At 42.8% G+C, this 27,201-nt stretch overlaps 2 protein-coding genes across 11 annotated transcripts in view; one reads left to right on the top strand and one right to left on the bottom strand.

Annotated features, from left to right (window-relative positions):
- The window catches only part of INTS8 (integrator complex subunit 8), a 53,258-nt gene extending 37,903 nt beyond the window's left edge, over positions 1 to 15,355 (bottom strand). For 3 of the 7 annotated variants that reach the window (XR_012795136.1, XM_075582692.1, XM_075582697.1), the window contains exons 1-6: positions 15,237 to 15,322; positions 13,460 to 13,597; positions 10,841 to 11,029; positions 8,323 to 8,497; positions 5,626 to 5,766; positions 1,188 to 1,259 (exon numbers count right to left, since the gene is read on the bottom strand). Coding sequence is in view for 6 of the 7 variants with exons in the window: in XM_075582692.1 (XP_075438807.1) it covers positions 1,188 to 1,259; positions 5,626 to 5,766; positions 8,323 to 8,497; positions 10,841 to 11,029; positions 13,460 to 13,597; positions 15,237 to 15,267 (746 nt within the window). In the remaining variant the exon portion in view is untranslated. Of the gene's footprint in view, positions 1 to 1,187; positions 1,260 to 5,625; positions 5,767 to 8,322; positions 8,498 to 10,840; positions 11,030 to 12,023; positions 12,163 to 13,459; positions 13,598 to 15,227 lie in introns of those variants that run through there. The other 4 variants (XM_075582696.1, XM_075582694.1, XM_075582693.1 and 1 more) reach the window with 4 other exon arrangements.
- Positions 15,356 to 15,373: 18 nt separating this feature from the next.
- NDUFAF6 (NADH:ubiquinone oxidoreductase complex assembly factor 6) overlaps positions 15,374 to 27,201 on the top strand; it is a 47,195-nt gene continuing 35,367 nt past the window's right edge. Inside the window, exons 1-4 of one of the 4 annotated variants that reach the window (XM_075582699.1) lie at positions 15,374 to 15,546; positions 16,327 to 16,426; positions 22,122 to 22,244; positions 26,187 to 26,243. In XM_075582699.1, coding sequence (XP_075438814.1) covers positions 15,419 to 15,546; positions 16,327 to 16,426; positions 22,122 to 22,244; positions 26,187 to 26,243 — 408 coding nt within the window. In that variant the 5' untranslated portion in view covers positions 15,374 to 15,418. Of the gene's footprint in view, positions 15,547 to 16,326; positions 16,431 to 22,121; positions 22,245 to 25,568; positions 25,674 to 26,186; positions 26,244 to 27,201 lie in introns of those variants that run through there. The other 3 variants (XR_012795207.1, XM_075582700.1, XM_075582701.1) reach the window with 3 other exon arrangements.

Here is a 27,201-nt window from a genome sequence, read left to right as displayed (position 1 = left end):
CCTCAGCACCCGTGAAAGAGTATTTCTGACAAAAAAAAAAAGGAAGAAATGTAACAATTTACCATTCAAAAGCATATCCCCCATATCTAACATTTTTAGTCTTCTATAAATCAAAAGTACCAGTAAACCAGCCCGGACCAAAGTCTGGGTTGTCAAAAATAGGGGTACATCTCGAGGGAGCTGAAAATAGCTGATTTGACCCCATGCCAAATTTTAAGAGAAATGTTATTACCGCCGAACCAAAAAAGTCTAGTCTAGAACATTTTGTTGGCTTATTATTCCACAGAAGGGCCGGGAGAGCCACGGAGCGATTAAATATATTTTCTAAATCTACCCACCTGCACTGATTTTCCAGAGAATGCCAAAAAAATTATATGTTTTAAATGGGAAGCTAAATAATATTCCTAACATCAGGGACCGCCAGACCCCCTCTTTCTCTGGGTGCGAGCAGAACTGATCTCGCCCCTCTTGGTCTTTTGTTACCCCATATAAACTGCATGATTTTATTCTGTAAATCCCATATATATTTTTATCGGGATAGCGACCGGTAGTGTCTGAGAACAGTAAAGCAGTTTCGGGAGGACATTCATATTGACTGATATAATACGGCCCATCCTGGAGATTTGGTGACCATTCCATAATAAAAGATCCCATTTAATTCTTGTGAAAAGCTCTGGGTAATTATATTTATAAAGAGATTGCTAGTTTTTTGTGAGAAAGATCCCTGAATAGTTCAAATCTTACATTATTCCAGTGATAATTGAAGTTTAATTTGATTATTTTTACCTCAATATCTGATAAAGTTAAATTTAGTGCCTCTGACTTGGCCGAATTAATTTTATAGCCTGAACACGAACCAAACCTAGAAAGCTCTTCTTGTAACATGGGAAGAGAGGTCAGGGTGTTAGAGACTGTCAAAATAATATTGTCGGCAAACAGAGATAATTTGACATTTTCCTGGCCGATCTTAATAACTTGTATATTAGGATTTTTCCTAATTTTAATTGCAAGCGGCTCAATTGTTAACGCAAAAAGCAGGGGAGATAATGGGCAGCCCTGCCTTGTGCCATTGCTGATTTTAATTTAAGCTTTTATCATCTGTGATAGACTTCCTCACCATGTTTTGTGTACATATATTTCAGAACTCATGACCTATATATAAGAAAGTTTTAGAACCCATGACTTACACATTTAGTTGTGGTGGGCCTTGCTTTACAGGCTTCACAGGAAAGCTGCTTTGCACAATGGTCCTGATGGCCCTGGAACAGAAAAGAAATTCCTATTATTTTATGGTTTCCTATTTACTACAAAAACATATGCAGTCAGATATTTCTGCATTTGCTACAGGGATTACAGTAAATTGGTTAGAAAAGTCAACATAAAACAATAGTCTTGTTTGTTTAGTGCCAAACAGCTGCGGTGATTACTTCTGTTTAACTCATCTCTACCTTTACCCTAAAGCAATATCTATATTGCAGTACTGACATGGTGATCATAGACATACAAAGTAGTAAACAACCATCATACCCACACATCAATTGCGCCAACTTGTTTATAACATTTTTTCTACAAGTGACCACCATTTCAAAAAGGCACAAGAGGTTAAAACACGTCTAAAACAAATGTGGACTTTCCCAAACGCTGGTTTGCGAGCAGGACAGAAGGATCAAGTCTCAATACTCCCTTTTGTCCCATTTGTACCTGATCTCCACTTGTGCGAGTAAACTGAAGATGCCAAAAAGGATCACTTGAACGACGGGATTATTTACAAATGCAGATTGAATGTATGTTGATACCTTTCAGGAGATCAACATTACATTTCTTCATAGACGAGACTATGGCTGTGCTTATAGTGTCTTGCGACGGCGTTCCAAAACAAAAAATCAATTGACTCCGTTGCAAGCGCTTATAGTAAGCGCGATTGCGACGGAAAATTTGGAAGCCAGCTAAATTTGATTTTTAGAGACATTCGCCACATGTGACTGTCTCTAAACCAACCAAATTACATGGCCCGTCCCCTTTAGTGACGTCACTGGCGACAGTCGCTACATTTTTTTTTTATAACTTTCGCTGGTGGCGACGTCGTCGGGGCGCGTCGCCGGCACTATAAGCGCGGCCTTAGGTGTACATAGCATTTCCAAACCTTACAACTTCCTTCGAGCGTACACATTCACAAAAAATATTAAACGGTGCATTCTTATCTTGGATAATGGAAGCACCTCGTGGAGAAGGACGCGATGCACCGCCGTGCAAACAGAGTGAAGGCTGGTCAGGTGACTTCAAAAAACTTTATTGCTACAAGTGTAGAGCTAGCAGATACTTTGATGCGTTTCAGCCGATTGGCCTTTGTCAATTTTTGACAAAGGCCAATCGGCTGAAACGCGTCAAACTATCTGCTAGCTCTACACTTGTAGCAATAAAGTTTTTTGAAGTCACCTGACCAGCCTTCACTCTGTTTGCACGGCGGTGCATCGCGTCCTTCTCCTCCACGAGGTGCTTCCATTCATCTGTTGCTCCCGGTCGCAAGCCGGGTTGCTGGATCAGCCGAACATCACCCCACCGCCGGTCATAGACCGCCCTCACGACGGACGAGTCGTTCGAGGGCTGGCGGTGCTTTATATCAAGAAGACTGTCACGGGCACGGCATCGACGGCTACACCTGGGTGAGTCCCGCAATATTTATATCATAGTGCTCCGGGGGAGCCAAGTTATTGTAAGAGACTGTCATCACCAGGTAAGCTCTGCCTAAAGACCCACAATATACATAATGGAATTGGCTATTCTTCAGCAACTGATATACACTTCTTGAGCACCTAGTTGGTCCACTTTATGTGTACCTGTCTTTTTTTATCTTGGATAATGTTGGCATATGCCAGGAAAATAAACATACCTTTAAATAGTTACAGCTCCTTCTACTTGGATAAAAAATAAAAATAAAAAGACTACAAATAGAGTAATTAAAAGTTCTTTCACGTTTCCAACTCCTGTAAAAGGAACTGTATAACAACCTGCAATTGTTCGACATGTCTCCAGGATCAACATGATTACCAGAACTCAACACAACGTCAAAAAGTTGTACCCGCTCACTTACTGCGTGACCAGAATATCCTCTACTAGTTTTGAAACTATACAAAATAACAGCAGTGTGGTAACAGATTCTCCCATTGCTTTAAATGCAGCATAAAGGACAGAAGGGATGTGCTATGTACAAAAGAAATACATAAAAGGCATGGTGAGGCTCTGCAGACCTTCCCCCCTTCACTCATAGGGGACTATTCCGGTACCTTCAATGTCATCAATGCAACATCGAACGTGTTTGCATGTTCCTACCGAACGGCACGAGTTTTGTGAAAAAACGGTATTCGGTGAGATATATCGCTTGGTACAATTACATACCACACGAGATGGAATTAGGCTGTGCTTATAGTACTGGAGATGGCACGCAGCGCCTTCACAAGTACTTGAAGTCTGTCGCGGGTGCCAATAGTAGGCGCGACCGCGCTGCGCAGCAGCATGGCGACCGAAATCGCTGAAGCCAAGGATTTTTGTCTTGGCCAGCGACGGCAGTGTGATGTCAGCATTGCGTGAGCTGTTCAGCCAATGAGGGCAAACCGCTCACGGCCACGCCTCTGCCATGCCCTCCCAAGGTCTCCTGCACCAAATACAGCTTTCGCTTATAGCGACGGAAGCGGTCGCAAGCACGTCGCCGCTACTATAAGCGCTGACTTAGCTTTTCAAGCGATACGCCTGTACAATTTCCCTCCAGGCTGGAAGAGCTGTGCAGAGAGAAGCTGCGTCTCCCTGGAAAGCTCTTAGAGGCGATCGCAGGCAGTGACACGGGACATTTAAACTTGCAAGAGTTACTGGCACCTGTATCTCAGGAAGCAGGGGGTTCCTGGACCGGAAATTAATGCGGTTCAGGTCCGGAGACCCCCTGCTTCAATACTATGTTAATAAAATTAAAATAAAAACAGCGCATCATTACCATAGTGGCTAACCACTAAAGGCAATGAAAGGGTTAAATGGCAGTACCCGGTTTGTGGGGGTAGAGAGTGGGTGAAGGTTATAGATGCTTATGGGTGGGTGGCTAGGTCTTGGGGGACGGGTTAACGCCTCCTTAACAGTTATAACCGCAAAGGTAAGGGAGAGGATAACCCCTTCTAGGAGGCCTAACCATCCACCCTGGGACAACTATGAAGGTGGTATTTGGCCTGGGGTGGGTGTTTAGGCCTCCTGGGTGGGAGGGGTTAGCCCCTTCATTACCTTAGCGGTAGTAACTGCTACCGTTAAGGTAACGCAGGGGTTAACCACTTCTGCAACTCTCTCAGGAGGCCTAAACACTTTCCCTGGCGTAACTACAAGCTTCACCCACCCCCTCTACCAGCAACAAACCGGTTACTGCTACTTAACCCCTTCATTACCTTAGCGGTTTGCCACCAGGATCATGAAGCTGGTCCGTAATGTTATTACATACGATTGAAGCAGAGTGTTTCAGGCGCTGACCCGCGTTTATTTCAGCTCCGTAGAGTCCCTGCTTCGATCCTGCGTAGTAAAAATAAATTATACTCCTTCATATGCACATCGCGGACCCGATCGGAAACACAATATGCAGGTTTAAGGTGCAATGTGCATATCAAAGCGACCTGAACAGCAGTTGCTGGCAAAAAAATGTGAGTTTGGGTCTTTATGGAGCCATCGCACGGCGTTAGCGACTTATCCAAGCTTCCTGAACAGGCCCCATAGCCTTTATGATGGAGCAGTGGAAGGCTGGAAGTGTAATGAGACACACAGCGCTAAGGAAGACCACATTGCTCTTTTTCAAGTAGGGTAGAAACATTAAAAATATGTCCTCCTATGTAAACTCGGAAGTGCATTCTAGCAAAGCCCTCGTCACTATGAACCCTAGCAGGAAGGTTTTGATTCAGAGATTCCCCAATGTTAGGTGCACTGATTATTATTATTTTTTTTCTGGACAAAACTTGAATATAAACTTCAAATATGGGGGAGGATGAAAGAAAAATTGAACTATACGGTCAACATTATATATGCATATCAGAGAGCCGAAACGTTGATTAAATCTGAAATACAATGTGATGGAGGGAGCAGAGGGGAGAGGGATGGTGGGGGGAGGAGAGCAGGAGAGGGATGGTGGGAGAAGAGGGGAGAGTGGGAGAAGAGCGGAGAATGGGGGGAGGAAAGTGGGAGAAGAGCGGAGAATGGGGGGAGGAGAGTGGGAGAAGAGGGGAGAGTGGGGGGAGGAGAGTGGGGGGAGGGAGAAGAGGGGAGGGAGGTGAGAGTGGGAGAAGAGGGCAGGGAGGGGAGAGTGGGAGAAGAGGGGAGGGAGGGAGGGGAGAGTGGGAGAAGAGGGGAGGGAGGGGAGAGTGGGAGGGGAGGGAGGGGAGAGTGGGAGAAGAGGGAAGGGACAGTGGTCGAAGAGGGGAGGGAGAGTGGGAGTAGGGTGAGAATGGGAAGAAGGGGAAAAGACGGGAGAGTGGGCAGAGATACACACATTTTTATTTTTACATGTGTACAAACTGCATGAATATATTTCACAAACACACACTTATTATACGGTGTCACTTGCTTTTTATATGATTTCATTGATAAGCCTGGTGTGAACCTTACCATCTGTTGTACAGTAAGACAGCCATGGCAGTGGTTGGGGGCAAGCTGGATAGGTCCAGATCCACATGCTTTGTTCCTGGAGGGACTTTGCTCACACACAGGAGTTCGTTCAGTAGCATATTCAGGACAGGAACTGATAAACTAAAATAAATACATACATGTCAAGGAAACATGCCATGATTGCACGGACTAGGACTCTGTAAATAGCACCAATGCTGTGCTTGCAGTTAGCAAGAAAAAACAGAAATGTATATGCATATTGTATGGCACTAGCAGACAGTGGTTTCCCGTCACTGGGATCGAATTACAATCAGTTTTTAAAATATCATTAGAGCCGAGTAATCTATTAATATCTAGAAGAAAAGAAACAGTTACACAAACAAAGTACAGTATTAATTATGAATAAAACTAGATTTCCAATGAAGCACTAGTTGGAGTGTACAGCCAGGGCTGGAAATAAGCCCAGGTATGGTATGAGAATCGTGATTGTGATGAATCAGAAAAGCTCACTGATGCAAACAAAAAAAAAAAAGTTTACATGTGAGGTCTCTTGTGCACAAAATACTTGTGACTGCCAGCGCTCGACAATCTGTCTAAGCCAGTATTTTTCTACAGGGGTTACTAGGAATCCCCTAAAGGGTTCCCTGCAAGTTTCAGCTCATTTGAAAATTGTACCAAATACAAAAGAATTTACAATGCAGCTGATCTCAGACGCGCTATTAGAGAGGGTTGGGGTTCCTTACAATGCATCTGATCTCAGACGCGCTTTTAGAGAGGGTTGGGGATCCTTACAATGCAGCTGATCTCAGACGCGCTATTAGAGAGGGTTGGGGTTCCTTACAATGCATCTGATCTCAGACGCGCTTTTAGAGAGGGTTGGGGATCCTTACAATGCATCTGATGTCAGACGCGCTATTAGAGAGGGTTGGGGATCCTTACAATGCATCTGATCTCAGACGCGCTATTAGAGAGGGTTGGGGATCCTTACAATGCATCTGATCTCAGACGCGCTTTTAGAGAGGGTTGGGGATCCTTACAATGCAGCTGATCTCAGGCGCGCTATTAGAGAGGGTTGGGGATCCTTACAATGCATCTGATCTCAGACGCGCTTTTAGAGAGGGTTGGGGATCCTTACAATGCATCTGATGTCAGACGCGCTATTAGAGAGGGTTGGGGTTCCTTACAATGCATCTGATGTCAGACGCGCTATTAGAGAGGGTTGGGGTTTCTTACAATGCATCTGATGTCAGACGCGCTATTAGAGAGGGTTGGGGTTTCTTACAATACATCTGATCTCGGGCGCGTTATTAGAGGGGGTCATCACACAAAAGGGACTAGCCAGAAAATATCAAAGCTTCCCAAGTCTTCTACATTTTCAGATATAATAATAATAATAATAAAAAAAGGCACCAATCACCTGATGTATCCATCATTGCCACTGGCAAACTTAGGCCAAAGAAGCCTTTTAAAGAGTGTTTATTATAGTATATAGTTTATCAAGAGCTTACGTTCATGGAATCAAATGAGTCTGACCGAACACATGGCGTTTCAGTCCCAAGGAAAGTTCTGAACTCATCTTCTCCATCTGGAGAACAGACCCCCAACACGTTTCTGGAGAACAGACCCCCAACACGTTTCTGGAGAACAGACCCCCAACACGTTTCTGGAGAACAGACCCCCAACACGTTTCTGGAGAACAGACCCCCAACACGTTTCTGGAGAACAGACCCACAACACGTTGCTGGAGAACAGACCCCCAACATGTTTCTGGAGAACAGACCCCCAACACGTTGCTGGAGAACAGACCCCCAACACGTTTCTAGAGATTTCATGCATGGTCAATGCTTGGATGACTGAAAGGATGAATCAATCATGCAGTATTAAGGTTGGTGGTGGAGTACACAGACGGAATGCAGGTAGAAGTTCCAGCGGGCAGGTGATGTGGTGAAGCATTAGAACACAAACAGTAATGTATTACTGAAATAAGGCACTATTAGACCAGCAGATAACCAAAGCCGCTTGAGGAGTTTTCTCCCAAATGATTCTTTCAGCTTCTTTTGCAGGTTTGTTTGCTAGGAGTTGCTGATGACCCAGAATAACACAATACAACCGCTGTGTCCTTCCCAGACACCTTTACATGAAAGGGCACAGATTCCAACTTTCAGTGGCTGGAAGGTTACTGACAATAACCAGATCACCCTAGGAATGAAAAGTCAACCAGACGAGAGAGCGCTAAATGAGAAATAGAGGAAAGCAGCGATAGAAGATCATGGTTCTAGATCACTTCTAACGTGAAAAAAGCACAAACAATTCCTCAGTCTTCAGTTAGAACAGGGGAGCTCCACTGCAGTTCTCAAGCTCCCCCCCAACAGGTCGGGTTTTCAGGATTTCCCAGCTTCTGCACAGGTGGCTCAATCATTCCCTGCTTCAGCTCAATCTTCGACTGAGAAGAATGAGCCTCCGATTGAGCCACCTATGCTGAAGCTGGGATATCTTGAAAACCTGACCTGTTGGGGGATGGGGGGGTGGAGGCTTGAGGACTGGAGTGGAGCTCCCCTGAGTTAGAAGACTAGTGGAGTCTCTTGTAACACTGACCACATCTTCCTTTGGAGATTGGAATGCAGCCAATGTTATTACACGCTCTAGCATCACTTCTTTGAGAAGAATGAGCCTGCGCCTCTGCTCCCATGCCCGTACCTTTTCTCCAGAACATCGAGATCCCACATTAAATGAGCCCCCACCTTCAGAGCGAGGAGCTTGAGAGTGCGGTTTCTTTTGTTGTCGGTCGGGGGCTGGACCATGTTCTGCTCGTTCACGGTGGGTTTGGAAGCCTGCTCCAGAAACTGGACAATCAGCTGGACAGGTGGGGGATCTGATGAGGGGAACACGTTGGAAGCAGAGATGAAGCTGTGCAAGTTCATTACATATACAGTACCAATGCTATAGTGACCGAAACACAGCCACAAGTCCCCTCCTCAGCACCCCTCCAAAGAATAGTAGAGTTTATATTATGGCGAGACCGTGTTAACTGCAGCATACACTTTTTTCCCATTTTAAAAGGTACAATCCATGTGAAACTCTTTTAAACATCATCGTTTCCTTACAAAAATAAATATTTTGTTTAAAGCAAAAATGCAATTGTTTTGCTTGTACAGAAATGAAGAAACTGAATTCATGGTGTTTGTCAAGCAAATGGTTCATTGCCTGTGCAAACTCCTGTTCAACACACTGAATTCACACAAAAGTAACAAAGAGAAATGAAACCCCTCCCAAGTCTCAGCCTACTATGCTTACCACAGCAGCTTTAAATACATTTGTATGTCACAGCCGAGGTTGAGGTGTGTGTGTATATATATATATATATATATATCTCAAAAGTGGTGCAATTTTTTTTGTTGGTTTGTTTTTTTAAATACTACTGAAATCAATAGGAATATTTATTTGGTACATCTATTCCAGTTTGATTTGCACAGAATCGCACCACTTTTGGTATGCATGCATGCATATATAGATAGCACCAACAATGTATGCGACACTTTACAAAATGAGACAGGGAATTATAACACACAATAAGTGCAACGAATACAAAATCAAAGAGGAAATGTCTGCTCCTCAAATATTTATTTATATACACACACGTTTTCACGCCTGAAAATGCTCTTTTGCTTCCGGTTACAATGGGGACTCTGAATTGGTTGACTGTCTATATTTTCTTTTCCCCACCCTGGTAATTAAGAAATTCACAGTACTGATCCAAGTAGGACCAAAAAGATCCTCCAAATAGTTGCGCTCTATGTTATTACGAAGGTATACAGGACAACAGTGGTCCGGCAGAGACTATATCTGCATTGGCTGTCAGGCATCAGGATCAGTAGTTGAAATAAAATAATAACATTTTATTACATTCAAGAATATAGTGACAACGTGTTGATAACTATATACAGTGACAACAAATAATAGAATAATATAAATACTCCGTAGTGGCGTGGAAGAGTAGGTGGGAAATAAGGCTATTATAATATGTAAGACTTGTCAAACGCTTTCAATTGCGTGTCTAAACATATATGCCTAGAGTTCCTACTCAGACATCAAGGATATGTAAGGGTATATATAGGCTGTGATCTCTGGTAATGATCAATATATATAGGTTTCAGTGTTTATTGTTTGTATACATACAAATCTTCAAAATGATGTATAAGGATGATAAGTTCTTTGTTTATTCCTCAGTACTAAAATATAATTATATTATATTAGAAAAGAAAAAAAGAGAAGCGCATTTTCCATAGTATAAATCTGTCTAACATTTATTGCCAGAATAAAAAAAAGATTTGAGGTAGCTCACTCACAAAAGGAGCTAGGACATGCGCATTTACAGAGATGGTTTCTCTGATGGTTTTGTACTCATCTGCAGGGAGTCTACACCCAGTAAATCAGACCTCCAGGATGTTAATGGTAGAATAGAATCCAGAAATCCACTGCAGTTCGTATTCCAATGCTTGACTCAGCTACCATGTAGCAGTAAGAGAGCAGCAGTCACGTGATATACAACTGTTCTTCGGCTTGCAGGCACTCACGCGTGTGATAACGTCAGACGTCTGTACCATCTGGGTCCCTACTCGTTTCAACACGTAACTATATATATATATATATATATATATATATATATATATATATATATATATATATATATATATATATATATATATAAATATATATATATATATATATATATATATATATATATACACACAGCCTTTGATAACCTTTATTGAAAACGAATTACCTAAGCTACCGATCAATTTGTTCTCCTGTGATCGATCAGCAAGGATCCTGCTTCACAGGGTTCACTAAATGGCTGCCTTTCAGTTTCAATCAATCCTTCAGTCATTGTAACTCAGCAGTTACAATGTATCCTTATATTATGAGGGTAACATTATCTATTGTTACAGTTTGCAGCTCAAACTGCAGGGAGTATTGGCAACAAATGATCACAAAAAGGATAGTGTTACAAAGATCTTGCACTGCTGGGGAGGAGCTAAACCCGGCAGTGGAGATCAAAGGCGGTTCAGAATATTAAAACTCATTAAAAATGGCATTGAGTTGAATAATAAAAAAAATGATGCAGTAAATATTTGATACTACAGAACGGATTTATTAAAAACCACACATGTAGGATACTGCATAGATTGCCGGAGACGGCAGTGGGCATTGTTACCTGGGCACGATTTCTGCAGGTGGCTTTCCAGCAGCGAGTCCTCCAGCAGGAATTCGAACCAGGATGTCTGTGGCGGGGTACAGGGGCGGCTGGAAGTGGCTGCCTCGCGATCTGCAGCTTCAGCACTCATCTTCTTCCCCTGAACCTGGTCGCCGGCCGGGCTTTTCTTCCTCATTTGGTCGGTTTTATCTGAAAGGAAATATTAGAGAACATGAGACAACACGGACCAAAAAACACTGCTCATCATAGAATGTGACGGCAGATAAGGGCCACTGGGGACACACAGGCGTCTGGAAACTGGGGACACACAGGCGTCGGGCCACTGGAGACACACAGGCGCCGGGCCACTGGGGACACACAGGCGCCCGGCCACAGACAGAGCTCAGTGCTCATCCAGTGAAACGTATACACGGTACAGTGCCTAAATATATATGTATAGATATCTATTAAATAAAATGGTCTTTTAGTTTAACATTTTGGTCAAAGTGTTGTAAGCCCCTGAGCCACTGCACGGCAGACCACACCTCAAGGGTCCCTAATACTAATATAAATTCTTAATAACCTGTGCATTACCAGGAAGAATGATTTATAATAAATCTGTCAAAATTAGTTGCATAGTTCTAAGTCTGATTGAAGCTTTTATTAACCTGTACATTACCAGGAAAAGCACTCTGTATTAGATGTGTCACAATCATACTGCAAGCAAGCAAGTTCCCCTGAGAGTGGGAGATGCTATGGAGTGAGCTTTTAACCACTTCAATGTGGGAGGGAGGGAGTGAGCTTCAACAAAATAGGAAGAGCCACCTTCCAATCAGCTAAGACCAGCTGAACAAGAATTGTAAAACATACAGGACACCTGCAAGCTCTTATTGAACCCCCAAAATAACCACAACACATATATAAGCATATAAGTGTCACAGAGGAGTGCTACTGAGCATGGCAATATATATAAAACCAGAGACAGAACATAAAACATAGACAGAGCTCAGTGCATATAAGTTTCACTGGACGTGCACTGAGCTGTCTGTGTTTTATGTTCTGTCTCTGGTTTCAATATATGAATATACGAGCGGGTTTTCTTTTGCTTTTGTGTTGTATGGTATTCCATCCCTTATATGAAGGGTTAAATATCCTTTGATACGAATTGAGAATTGGACTATTTAAGGGCTATCAGACCACTCACATTTATTCCCTGATGAAGTCGCCTCATTAGCAATGAAATGCATAGGGATGTATTTCTGGATTTGTTGGACTCGGGTTGTTGGTGTCCATGCTTACAGGGACCACTTCGGGACTCTTGACAGTTAAGCAGGACTGCAAGAACTAGAAGACTAGCTTGAAAACATTAAATGAGGAATCATTGACCTTCGTGAAGTAAGAAGAAAAGAGACGGCCTCATTGAGCTCAAAAGTGGACACCTATCATATTGTAGAGGTACAGAAAATTGAAGAATCAGTAGAGTAGACTTCACCGTTTATCAATAATGGAGTGGGAAAGCGCATCCCTATATGTAAATTTTTAATATATTATTTACTGTTTAGTGCACTGTTAAAGGTAAAGGAATATTGTAATCACTGTAAACTGGTATTTTGTGGTCAAGTTGAAATGTAATATGTTTTGTTATAGAAAACGCAATAAAACATTTTAACGATAAAAAGAAAGAGCATCCAGAATCATCATCCTGTTGATAAAGAGATATAAAATTCAAATAATCCAAAAATGTATTCCCCAAAATCAAGAAACACACAAAGTCAAGTGGAATATTTCTACCATGAAATCAGCCAAAGGAAAGTGTCACCTCAAGATAATTATGGGAGATTTCAATACAGAGATTAGTATCCAGCCGAAAGTAAAAACATCACTTGGTAATTATGGTTACAGCAACAGGAATGAACATGGAGACAGATTGGTAGAATTGGCAGGATGTGAAAACGTTGGCATCATGAATTCATTCTTCAGTAAGAGTCCAAGTAGAAAATGGACATAGAGTGGAAATGGAATCAAGAATGAAATGGACTGTATCCTAACAAAAACATGTGATTGAAGAATGCACAGTCCTTCTACATTTTAACAGGAGACGTTACTACTGAATAGTTTCCTGCAAATTACATCTGAATGCCAAAATTGAAAGAAAAACGAAAAAAAAAGAAAGAAAAAGAAATCAAGAACCATAAGTGTAATAGCAAAGAATTTCAACAAGAGCTGAAAAATCACATGCTCAGGATGCATGATACTTAAACAATTATAAAATTTATGAAGATTGTAGCAAACTGGAGCAACCGCTAACAAAAAACAGGATAAGAAAATATCAGATAAGACAAAGCAGTTATTGAGGAAACAAGAAGGATTGAAGCAAGAACAAAAAAATGAATATACAGAGCTGTGCAAGTCTATCTGCAAGTGTGTAATTGAATTTAAGAAAAATGTTTCTGTGATATGGCGAAAACTATCAAAGATAACAAAAAGGTTCAATTAGAAGCAGCAACTTATGATTGGGAAGCAAATCATCAACACACTGCCCTTATTATAAAGACAGCTGAGAACTTCAGCAAGAATACATAAGACATGACATACAACATAATACAGCTGACAGACAGCAAGAAAACACCAATACCGTACCATCCGGCCTTCCAGAAAAAGTAGCACAGACAATAAAATCCATTAAGAATGGCAAGGCTTCTGGGGAAGATGGAATTACAGCTGAAATCTTGGTAGCTAGGGAAGAAGTAAAGAAGTTCTTGCCAAACTCTTCACATGCTGCTTGAAAAAAAGGAAAATTTGAGAACAATGGAGCAACACCACAGTTATCATCAGACACACAAAGGGAGAAAGAAAACCTCAAGGCCAATCAGTCTACTTCCAAATCACTTACAACGATTTTTACAACGATACAATGAAGCACATTCAAGTTGTAAAAGTGGTGATTTTCCGGAGTAATTAACATGCTCTACCACCCCGCTTTTCAATACAACACTTGCAGAATGGTTTAAGACACTGAACTGGGAAGAACAAGGAATCAAAATCTAATGGTTAATACCGGTCACCTATGATTTGCAGACATCGCTATTTTTGCCACAAGTAGATTTCCAGCAACAAAATCAGACAACTCGTGGAAGCAAGTAATAAAGTTGGCCTCCATATGAATCTAAGCAAGACTAAAGTGATGTTTAAATAACGCGTCAACTCTACAAAACATTTAAATAAATTGAATTAGATGGTGAAAACTGTGTCAATCTTGGCCAGCAATTATCAATGGATGGAAACATTTCAAAGGAAATCAATAACAGAAAGAAAATAGGCTGGAGCGCATTTGGAATAAACAAGACAACAAGACAATCTTTCCAAATAATTTTCCACTGTGCCTCAAGAAGACAATTTGCCCGTACTCACGTAGTGATGTGAAACCTGGAACCTAAATGCAAAGATAATTCAGAAGCTTCAGACAATGCAAATTAGTATGGAGAGATGTATGCTGGGTATTACCCGAAGAGACAGGAAAAAGAATGAATGGGGTTGATACCGAAGTCTGTGACATCATCATAAGGTTGAAGAAATTAAAATGGCAGGTGGGCCGGACATATACAACAAGAAATTACCATTGTTGGACCTCGATAGTACAGGATTAGAGCGACTGGATTCCAAGGAAGATTAAATGACCAAAAGTAAGGCTGAGTCCCCTGTGCCGCTGAGCGAGGTTGCTTCTGGCTATTTCAATTTTAATGTCCCCACTCACGCGGAGAGCACATGCACGGACGCTCACCCACGCTTGGCACTTGCGTAAACAAAAGAAAAACTGACTTTGAACTGCGCTTAGCTTGCCTGTAGCGCCTCCCGCGCGCACTTGCGAAATAGCGCGGACAACCGTTGCTCATGCTTGGGGAGTTGGTGTCGTCACCGCTCTCCAAGCATGAGCACGGTTAGCGGCACAGGGGACTCAGCTTAAGATGGGAGGATGAAATCAGATCCTTTGTTAGAGCAATGTGGGGAAGAGAGGCTTGCAACTACAGGACCTGTACCATCATTGGAGAAGTCTTCATCTAGCACTGAATAAACAAGGGCTGCAGGATGGGTATTACACGGAGAGACAGGAAGAAAAAAAAAGAATGAATGGCTTTGAAACCTTTACCAATAAATGATAACAATGATGATAGAAAAAATATATAATCGTCAGCCCTTGCACATCCACTGCTATCTTTCAAATAGAGATATTACATCCACTAGCATAGGGCGGCTCAACTCCAGCCCCCTCCTCCCCCCAACAAGATGTCAGGATCTCTCTGCTTCAGCACAGGTGGCTCAGATTTGGATACCTGTGCTGAAGCTGGGATATCCTGACCTGTTGAGCTGGAGATGAGCAGCCCTGCTCCAGCAGACTATGCACACAGACCTCTCTCACCTCTTCCTTCCACGCACAGAGAACTGATCATACAACGCTGACACCTGGGCTCGCGCTGAGTACGGGTAACCTCCCGTCACGTGACAACAACAGCACGGGCGCTGCAGAAGTGACGTTCCAGCAGCAGCCGCACTCTCTGTGACAATCTTCTCCACCAATAGGGAGGCGGCTCCTCCAGTGTAATGGCGGCGCGCGCTGTGCTGCTCAGGCAGCGCCGGCTCGCGCTGCGGTCACCTCTGCGGTCCGCTTCCTCCAGCAATACCCAGGCCGGCGGCGGGCAGTCGGCGGCGTACTGCCTGGAGCTGGTCAGGTAAGGAGGGCTCTCACTGTACGTGCGGAGATAACTGCCCCTGGAAATACCTCCAGGGCTAATTGAGGGGCATTTTAGCTGGATAGTCAGGTAAATACCCTCTGCTAATCTGTGGGGCAGGTTATTACCCTCTGCTAATCTGTGGGGCAGGTTATTACCCTCTGCTAATCTGTGGGGCAGGTTATTACCCTCTGCTAATCTGTGGGGCAGGTTATTACCCTCTGCTAATCTGTGGGGCAGGTTATTACCCTCTGCTAATCCGTGGGGCAGGTTATTACTCTCTGCTAATCCGTGGGGCAGGTTATTACCCTCTGCTAATCCGTGGGGCAGGTTATTACCCTCTGCTAATCTGTGGGGCAGGTTATTACCCTCTGCTAATCTGTGGGGCAGGTTATTACCCTCTGCTAATCTGTGGGGCAGGTTATTACCCTCTGCTAATCTGTGGGGCAGGTTATTACCCTCTGCTAATCTGTGGGGCAGGTTATTACCCTCTGCTAATCTGTGGGGCAGGTTATTACCCTCTGCTAATCTGTATATGATGAGATGACACTCACCACCTGTAGGAGGTGATAGAGGGGCAGTATTCTGCCAGTATGTGAGAAAGTAATTGCCCCCTGCAGGAAGAGGAAGGGGCAGATATAGATCAGTATTCTACCTGTACATGATGCTATAATTACCCCTGCAGGGGAAGGGCCCAGATAATGAAGGGGTTGAGCTTTTGGTGCCGTAACATGACAGTCTGAATATCCCACTTATATTTGTATTTTTGTTATTGTATAGAAAGCGTGACTATGAAGGATTCCTGTGTACATTGTTGCTGCCTCCAGGATCCCGAAATTCCGCGTTTGCACTTCGGGCATTTAATGTAGAACTGTCTCAGGCAGGTACAGTATTATGTTACCCGGATCTATAAGTACATGAAACACCCCTCACATTAAAACTTGATCGTTTTACTTCATCTGTTATACCACAATGTGGTGGTTGCATGCACAAATTCCTAAACATTGAGAGGAAGAGTTCTTCTGTATCTTTCTGACTGAGAGCATGAAATCCATTCAAATATTGTAAATAAATTCCGGATTAAACAGAAAAGTGGGTTCTTTAAAGTAGAACAAGTTTTTACAATTGTGTTGGTTGTTCAGGGTCTTTGAGTTTTGAGGAATGAGGATTCTTAGTGGCTTCTCTTACAATGTGGGTTCATAATGATCTGTAGAACATCAACTACAACACAATTCATGTTTACACGTGAAGACAAAAGTTTTAACCTATGTAAAGATTGCATGTTGTCTAATGAAAGGGCATTAGAACGAGATCTTCAAGCTAGAGCAGACTTATGGATAGGTGTATTAGAATTGTAAAGAGCCTCTCCATAATACTATTATTTAAAAGAATGTGCATCCAGGCTGGTATGTATGTGTATGTGTGTGTATGTATGTGTGTGTATGTATGTGTATGTATGTGTATGTATGTGTGATTATTATTATTATTTTTTTTTTAAAAAAATTTAGCTTTTGGAACATACTAGTTCCAATCTCTTAATCCTAGTTTTTTTTAGTATCTTTTGCTATCATGCCATTTTCCAGTTCTGAGATAGTAGAGAAATCAGGGAGCGCAGAAAACCGCTGAAAGCATGAAAAATAAAAAACAAAAGAAACACACAAATAGTGCAACTCTGTCTGTGAAATAATGATCAAAAGTACAGTTTCCAGTGAGTATGCACTTACACAAGTGCAGACAAAGCCCAAACGTGGCCTGTTGATAGCTGGCTTCAAATTCAATAAATGGTAGATAATAGATGTATTGACCAGAGTAAATAAACAACTGGACAAAGATGATGTAATAGTGCTGGTATATTGAAGTACACAGTAGTAGGTATCGGATAGAAGGCAATGGCAATTTACAGGGAAGCAACATGCAAGGGCATTGTATGATAGAGTTGGAGTGGTGTCCGGTAGTTGAGGATGATGAACCGAAGGCTGTTGAGTTCCTGTAGGGAAGCCGGTGCGCTGACCTGCTCTCTGCGATGTTAGGCTGGGACTCTCACTTCCGGGTTCTCCTCACGTGATCGGCGTCCACACGTAATGACGTAGATCCTTCTGAGATACCAGAACCCCCCCAAAAACAGGGTCCCTTAGATCAGGGGTGCGCACACTTTTTTAAGTCTGAGCCCCCTGCCTGCTCGCGCCCCCTCCTTTACCTGTTCGCCTGCGTTTTCTGACATCACAACGTCATGTGACGTCACGTCGACCGAAGCCGCCGGAGACCAGGTAAGTGAGTTACAGAGGCATCGCATGCGCTCCCGCGGCATTTAATTTAAATGCTTTGGGGAAGAGTGTGGGGCCTCTAAGTGCAGAGCCCCCAGTTTGCGCACCCCTGCCTTGGATAACATGTAGGCCTACGTGCAAATATATTGATGTATGTATATCCTTATTTATATAGCGCCTAGAGTCGTACTTGGTGTTTTACAAGAGACAATACAGTACGGGGAATTATAATACAATAAGTGCAACAAATAAGATCAGACAATAGCAAAGGAAATCCCTGCCCCAAAGAGCTTACAATCTAAGTGTAATCATACAAGAAAAAACAAAAAAAAAATTTGTAAAAGCGCCAAATGGGATGTTACTATGAATATAGGCAATAAAACAACATAGAAAACAAAACATGTGACATGAACCAGTCCAGTGCATATAGGGTCTTGCTAAAAAAGATATATATATGAGTGAGATAGTCACAACCCAAAAAATGGTGCAGCTTCTTGAAACAGGGAACCCCCAGTCCCTAATGTAAACATGAAAACAATAACAGAAAAAGTAGGAAGCGCAGTCAATAAAGGGTTGTGATCAAACTCTATATCTTTATTAAATAAACTTGTCCCAGGGATAACCCTCTAGGACAACAACAATATAAAAATCAATACATAAATGATGATTAAAAATTGTGCAGATGAAGTTGGTGTACGGTTACACTTAATGGGTCTCCAGGGGGTTAAAAACGGGAGTAGCCCGATGAATAGTCTTAATCCTGCAAGCTGTGCACTTCCCGGGCAGGTTTAAGTGAAGAGGGGTACCCCAGGGTTCAGACAATGCTCGATACGCTCACCCTTAGTCCACTATTGATCCGTGGTGGTCCTGTAGTCCCTCAGATCACGAAATCCGCTCCGGTGCGCACTGCTTAGATGTGCTGCAGCACGCGATACCACGTAGCCCTCCGGGTGTCCGGGTCTGACCTACAGTTCACCCATGAGCATCATCCAGTCACCATCAATTTTTTAGATCTAGTTTTATTTAGTGAGGGGGACAAAATTTTAACTAAAACATTTTTAAAAAAAGTTGATGCCAACAGTTATCTAGAGCGGACTAGCAATCACTCAAAGGCCTGGATCAACAATATACCCTATGGGCAATTTTTAAGAATTTTTAGGAATTGCTCAAAAGAGTCGGATTTTATGGAACAAGCAGACGCACTTTACACAAAATTTTTAGCAAAACGGTATAGCAAGCATAGACTTGATGCAGCACTTTTAAATGTAAAGGGACAAAATAGAGTGTGCTTGATACAAGATAAACAAATCCCTAAACAATCAGACCAGTTAGTTAGCACAGATCACAAAGATGGAGACAACTGTTTATTCATTACAAAATACAATGGGGCCTGTAATGATATCAAAAAAATTCTCACGAAACATTGGGGGATAATATTAAATGATCCAATCATAGGTAAAACATTACAAAACAGACCAGAGATTGTTTTTAAAAGAGCAAGAAATCTGAAGAATGTTTTAGCCCCCACTATTTTAAAACAAAATAAAACCAAATTGAATGCAACTGATCAAACCACATGGTTACCATCATGCCCAGGTGGCTGCTATAAATGTGGACGTACTAATTGTCTAACCTGCAAACACATTAAAAATAAGTGTACTGAGTTTATATCCAACGTAACAGGAGAAAAATTTAGAATAAAACATTTTATAAACTGTAATACAACATACGTTGTTTATCTGCTCAGTTGTCCATGCTGCCTTTATTATATAGGCCGCACAAAGAGAAGTTTAAAGGAACGTTTTACTGAGCATAGGAGAAATATTTTGAGAGGTTTCCTTGGACATGGGGTTTCACGCCATTTTTTATCAGCCCATAATAAAGATATAGGAGGATTATCTATTGTGGGCATTGAACACATTAGTCAAACAACCATCAGGGGTGACAGACTTTTAAAACTTAGGAAACAGGAGACCTACTGGATATTCAAATTACAAACGATTAGTCCAGTGGGTCTAAATGAGGAGTTAGATCTTTTAGCTTTTCAGTAATTGATATTTGTCACCTATACCTTTTATTGATAAAGGGTTGAAATCATTCTTATTCTCTATCAGATTTTACATGGTTTAAATCCTCTCTCTTTTTTATTGATTGTTTACTATACTATTTATTTTATGCATTGATTTTTCGCAACTGAGTTAGTTAGCTATTCATTTGAAAATGTTTGTGGGTTAAAAATGTGTTTTAACTGTTTAGCTGAATTAATAATGATCAATACATATCAATGAGTTCAATGGTTTAAGAACGACCAATACTAATTAATTTATGAAGGAATATACTTTATGTATTGACATTTTGTAATCAAGTTAGCAAGCTATTTATTTAAAAATGTCTGTGAGTTATAAAATGTGTTCCAATTGTTTATCTAAATTAAAAATTAAAAATAAATATCACTTACCAATGAATTTAATTGTTTAGTAATGATTGCTTTCAATCTATTTATAAAGGAATGTATTTATTTATTTCTTGTAAAACACCAATTTTAAAATAATTTTATCAACATTTTTAATATATTGTAATCAATTTTTATGATATTATGTTTCTTGTATAATCTTTATTTTTTCTTTTTGTGACATGAACCAGTCATGTATATCATTTGCACCAGTTTGTTTGGATAATGGATTTATTTAACCATCATCAAAGTTGAATATGACACTAATTGAGTAATTGAGCTATTGTAATTAACTTTGCTATAAATCATTATGGCACATGGTGTAATGATATCCCTGACGAAGGCTTTTGGTGAAACGCGTAGGAGGAGGAGCAATAGGGTGTTTGCTTTCTATCAGTGCGGTGGAGAGGAGCGGATAACATCACATGCTGGGCTCCAGTTGTTCAAACCTGCTATACCTGTCTACATGGTTATTGGAAACCATCAGGAGGAGGAGCACTGAGAGACGAAGCCCAGAGACTACCGGGAAGGGTCTGTGCGTCACAGCCGGAAGTGACATCAGACCCGGACACCCGGAGGGCTACGTGGTATCGCGTGCTGCAGCACATCTAAGCAGTGCGCACCGGAGCGGATTTCGTGATCTGAGGGACTACAGGACCACCACGGATCAATAGTGGACTAAGGGTGAGCGTATCGAGCATTGTCTGAACCCTGGGGTACCCCTCTTCACTTAAACCTGCCCGGGAAGTGCACAGCTTGCAGGATTAAGACTATTCATCGGGCTACTCCCGTTTTTAACCCCCTGGAGACCCATTAAGTGTAACCGTACACCAACTTCATCTGCACAATTTTTAATCATCATTTATGTATTGATTTTTATATTGTTGTTGTCCTAGAGGGTTATCCCTGAGACAAGTTTATTTAATAAAGATATAGAGTTTGATCACAACCCTTTATTGACTGCGCTTCCTACTTTTTCTGTTATTGAATCCAAGTGTAATGATGGGAGATTTACAGGGACAGCAGGCGAGGGAATAAGTTAGTGCCTGGCCACAATGGTTGTTAAGAGCAACTACTGTATGGGTGTGAGAAACTAGTCATGTGTCCGGGCTATTGAAGCACTTCATTTATGAGGTGAGTTAAAAAAAAAAAAAAGATCTATCTATAGATATATATCTATGTTGCGTGCTCCAGTGGTTACAAATACATGTTATTTACTGCCAATAATAAAGATGAAGTCCAGTTCAAATAGATGAGTGTAATAACTTGCCTTCCCTTCCAACGACGTGGCGTCAAATGACCCCGCCCATCTCTTGATGCCGGGGCTGAGGGGGGGCGCGCGCAAGGTGCCGAGGAGAGCAGGCAGGGGTGCGCACAGGGAAAAGTTTGCGCACCCCTAAGTTAGAAGACTGAAACGCACAACTTTCACTGTTATAAGTGCTGATGTTTATATAAGTCACAGACACACATTCAAGTTTATTACTATTAAAAAATGAGTATTGAAAGATGGAGCAAGAAACAAAAAATGTGAATTTTCAATCCTCTCAAACTATTTTCTTTCCAGCTACTACTGATATTATGGTCGCCTTGCATTCAGGGTCACTCTATAATTGGGCAAATATGTTGTGTACAGATGCGTATGTATGTACGCACCTAAATCATACATGGATTGTGATCCATCTTGCCTAATCCCTACTTCAAGCAGGTAGCAAACACTGTTTCTCAATTTCGATCCATATAAGACTGTTCTTCTTTGAGACATTTGTTAGCTCTTCAGGAGTGTAAAACATGTCCATTTATTATATAACTTGCTGTAGCTTCCATATGTGTTACATTAACTTTTTTTTTATTTTTTAAAGGTGAAAGACTCTGTATCCCAGAAGAACCTTGGTCTGATGAGGATGCAGTTTTGGATGGACGCAGTGCAAGAGATATACCGGGATAACCCACCGCATCACCCGGTGGCACAGGAACTAGCCAAGGTGCGACACAAAAATTCTCAGGCCAGGGGCATTGTCGCCCTGATTAAATGTTGCAGTAATCTCCTTCAGCAAATGTATGATTTTGTTTTGTGTTGGTGCAGGGAATTGTATATACCTTTCTCACATGGCACCACATATGTGCAACTCGGTCAATCCGAATGTCAAAGGTTTGGCTCTTCACTCCATGGCCTCAAAAGCCCCATTTTATAGTAGGACGTTGTATACGTCTTACTATTATTGTGGCTCATAACTAACCAGATTTCTCTCTACGTCCCTCCTATGCCAGTACAAACTCACTGGGGTACTAAAACCGTCCCATTTATGGGTAGGACTAAACTTGAAACGAATCGGGCTCCGCGCTCTCCTATAAACACACGAGCAGAGAATATCCCCAGAGGGGCTCAAAGCTTCAAACACTCGGGAAGGTATACAGAAAGTGGCATTATCCCTGCCTTCCTCCTCACTATGCGTTCAGGAGGTAGGTTCTCTCCTCACAGGTTTTGTTGTCAGGTACATCTTGGTGCGGGCAGCCTTTGGGCATCTCTCTTTTCCTGGGCAAAGGAGAAGATTTCCCCTAAGTCCACAATACGTTTGTTTGGCCAACGTGAAGCAAGTAGGTGCGGGATTATCCTTGGTCCCAGCCATTGTTCTAACATTATGCCCCCTACATTGTTGTATTTAGTGATAAACTATACCCTCCTGCTTGCCGGAAGCGGATCTTACGGCAGTTGAGGATTTCTCTGCTGTCGTGAGCGTAGGGGCCACGGTATGGAAACAGACTGCTCTGTTGCCAGCTACTATTCCAAAGGCAGGATACACCTTCTGTGATCCATATGATTGATTAGGATCCTCTGTGGAGAGTTCTTAAGCTTCTAAAGTGGAAGTGGGATTTGCAGGACTCCTTTCTGATGGTTTGTGAATGTACTTCAAAAGCAGATGGGGTAAAAAGTCATTTGTTACTTTTCTCACCTTGGTTGTGGCATGAGACTCTCCTGTTTGGGCCAATTAGCCCACTGTCTTAAGTCCTTATTGAGCCCTCCACCCTGCTAGGCTATGAGCCCTGTTTGTTCTGCTGCCTGTCTAGAGCTCTGTGTATGGCATTTGCTCTGCCGCCTGTCCAGAGTCTCTGCCATGTCGGATAAGGGCTTCTCTGTGCTCTGCCATGTTAATTCTGTTGTTGAACTTCTATTTCTATGGTGGTTGTCTGTGTTTTTTTTTTTTTTTTTTAATTAGTTTCTCCCCCCACCCCAGAGGTGCTTTGATATTCATTTTTACTGCCATAGAAGGGACATAAGAAGAAAAATTATTCTTGCCGTTAATTCCTTTTCTTCTAGTGCCCACATGCAGTGCACCTTTCCCTCCTTGGTTCAACGTTTTTTATGTATGTCTTTATTTATAGAGGGCCATCCAGGTAAATGGCGCTTTACAGCAGTAATGCTCATCATATTATATCACATATTGAGAATAAGCTCTTCAGGCAGAAAACAATACAAAAAGGATTTCCTGCCTCCAAGAGCTTACGCTCTAAGTCAGTGGTCCCCAACGGGATGCCCGCCAAGCCTTTTGTGGGTGCCCATGCCCACAGTGCTGCTGACTGCTCCTGCATGCCTCTCGCAGCACTGGAGAGCTCCCCGCAAGGTAACTGGTTGGTGCCCGCCACTCTCTCCTGAAGTCTCAAGTGTGCCCTTGTGCACAAAGATTGGGGACCCCTGATGCAAGCTGTAATTAGGGAGAACTTACAGAGACAGTAGGAGGGTGTTATGGTGAGTGCATCTGTAAGGTGTCAAGGTCCGTGTATATAAAATTGCGAAACGGTGTAATTGGGCGCTCCTATACAAAATAAGTGATATATATATATATATATATATATTATAATAATTCGGTTAATATCGTTGAAAAAGGATATATTAATCTTATTGGATAACAGAATTCCTATTATATGTGAATACAATTTAGTATGTGGAATCCACCACCAAATAGTGCTAGTGATGGGGTGAAAACTTTTTAAGCAGCTCAAGATAACCCTCTGTTGACCGTTCTTGGGTCTTCGCAAATCTTGTTTTTTCTTTTCCAGGTGAGGGGAGCGCAGAAAATTCTCAGCATATGTGAAAAAATAAATAAGAAACAAAAATAGTGCGACGTGCATGTGGTCATTTTCTTAAAGTATAAGTGATATCTTTGCACTCACATATTTCTTCATGAATTTAAAGCATGTTAGAGACTCAATCTCTCTTTTTAAATGGAGCAGCACTCGCAAGGGATGTCAATATAGATCTTCACCAGGGTGATGTGGTGTGGATAAACCTCTTGTGTACTCGGGAATGAGGAAAAAGGAAACTCGGTGTGGTATGTTCAAAAGTATATTGTATCACAATAAAGGTATTTGCATTACACTCACATTTGCACATGAGAAAATAGGCGTTGTACGAGTGGTGGGACTCCTGTCTGTGGCGTCTTATAATGTAGAAGCATTTTTTGCTTCTATAGCAACCATTTACAAAGTCACATTCCCTTACACTTCTGAAACAGGCTCTTGCACACCCCTTTTTTGAACCCTGCCCTCTCTAGCAGTGCACCAATTGTATCTTGTAACTGCCTGGTCACATGATCTTCCCCACAGAACTTTGCATCTTTGGTCCTCTTCTGCTGCACTGACAGCCATTTAGTGAATACCAAGCCGAATCTTTGCTGATCGATCGTAAAGTTCGCTAATTACTTATCATTGTGGGGATTGTATGGAAGCGCACATTAAAGGGGAAAAAAATAAAATGTAAAAAAAAACTGCAGCTTGGACTGCTGCTTCAAGACCTATCTTTAAAACCCACCTCCTTAACCAAGCATATGAGTAGCTCCGTGGCTACTGTACCTCAGACATCGACCTTGACCCCTGGCAGGCGCACTTAACAGAACGCCTTCCTACTGTCTCTCTACGTTCTTCCTATTTACCAATTAGATTGTAAGCTCTTCGGGGCAGGGATTCCTTTTCCTAATGTTACTTTTTTTTTTTTTTACGTCTGAAGTGCTTATTCCCTTTTGTGTTATTTCTTATTTATATTATGTCACTTGTATTACTGCTGTGAAGTGCCATGTACATTAATGGCGCTATATAAATGAAGACACACACACGCATGTATAGTATAAGCCAGCGAAGCTACCGATATGCTTTGTTTATCTGTTATGCTGGTTTTCCGTCTGTTTCTCTGCTAGACAGAAAACTGTTGTGAGGGGGAGAGCAGGGAGCATTGTAGGGGCTGATGGAGCCTGATTCGTGGAAAGTTTTGTCCTACCTCCAACTGGGCTGGACTTAATTCCTCATTTGTGTGTACTGACAGGGAGGGACTAGGAGAAAAGGAATAACCGGGGAGAATAATTCCACTTTATCCATTGAGAGAGAAATGTGTGAGCACAAGACAAACTTGGAAATGTAAGGTGAGCATAAGGTCATTGCAAGTAATCCTTTAGCCTGTATTAAGGCGTTTCACATGCTTGGTGTTCTCCTAGGCCAGGGACATCAACAGGCCAGATTTTCAGGCTACTCCGCGCAGGTGTTTGTCTTCGACTGAGCCACTGATTGAGCCAACAGTGCTGAAGCAGTGACATCCCTAATACCTGGCTGGGTGGTGGCCCTTGAGGACTGCAGTTGGCCACCCCTGGCCTAGGCCACCTCTCTCCACACACAGCCACGTGTGACGTATTGTCAGCTTTGAGCATGTGACCTTGGACAAATGACTCGCGGTGCAGCACTTTAAACTACAAGCCTGAGCACAATCAGAAGGCAGGACGTGCACACTGGGGAAGCATTGGAAAATTGCCCATAAAAATAACCCAACATTTAATATGTATTATTCTTTTAACAAAGCATGTACATGTTATTATGCATCATCCAGGTTTCCTGCGCTGTCTTGTTTGATGACGTCCCTTTGTTTGTTCTTTTGCTTGCAGGCAGTCCGGGGGCACACACTCACCAAGAGATGGCTTACAAGGATGATTGATGAAAGGGTGAGTGCCCATTTGTGTCCCTTGTTTATTTATTTTTATTTATTTAAAAAAAAAAATATATATATATATATATATTTTAATATATAAAATCGAAAGGTTGGTGCCATCTGCGGTGTATCTGATTGGTCCTCAGCCTCTGGCCAATCAGATTGGTGGGTCTGACGTCACCCAACTGCCACTCTCTTCCCCCTCGGACACGGACACACTCTCTCTCTCCCACCCCCCCCCATCACACTCACCTCCCTCCCCGGCGCTCACTTGCCTCCCTCCCCGGCACTCACTCACCTCCCTCCCCGGCACTCACTCACCTCCCTCCCCGGCGCTCACTTCCTTCCCTCCCTCCCCGGCGGGGGGACAGGCAGTGGGCAGGCAGCCTGCAGCTGCCTCACGGCGCCGAGTGCCTAAGATGGCGGAGCCCGGAAGGACCCCCTTCCTCCCTCGTGGCGCCGAGTGCCTAAGATGGCGGCGCCCGGAAGGAGAGGTGACATATCTGTGTGTGTGTGTGACACTGTGTGTGTGTGTGACACTGTGTGTGTGTCAGACACTAGGGTGGGGACCGGAGCTGCGCATGGGGGGGAGGGGAGGAGCGGAGAGAGAGGGGGCAGCGGAGAAACATGTCCACTGTCCCCCCCCCTCCCCCTCCTGTCCACTGTCCCCCCCCCCCTCCTGTCCACTGTCCCCCCCCCTCCCCCTCCTGTCCACTGTCCCCCCCCCTCCTCCTGTCCACTGTCCCCCCCCCTCCTCCTGTCCACTGTCCCCCCCCACCCCTCCTGTCCACTGTCCCCCCTCCTGTCCACTGCCCCCCCCCTCATAGCGGGAAATTTAACTCACGGGCAACGCCGGGTCTCTCAGCTAGTATATATAGTCTGTGCCGAGTGCCTAAAATGGCGGCTCCCGGAAGGAGAGGTGACATATCTGTGAGTGTCTGTGTGACACTGTGTGTGTCACTGTGTGTGTG

Source organism: Ascaphus truei, chromosome 2 (genome assembly GCF_040206685.1).
Source record: "Ascaphus truei isolate aAscTru1 chromosome 2, aAscTru1.hap1, whole genome shotgun sequence".
NCBI classification, from domain to species: domain Eukaryota; kingdom Metazoa; phylum Chordata; class Amphibia; order Anura; family Ascaphidae; genus Ascaphus; species Ascaphus truei.
The sequence above is the reverse complement of the archived record's forward strand: the minus strand, read 5'-3'. Positions and strand labels throughout refer to the sequence as shown.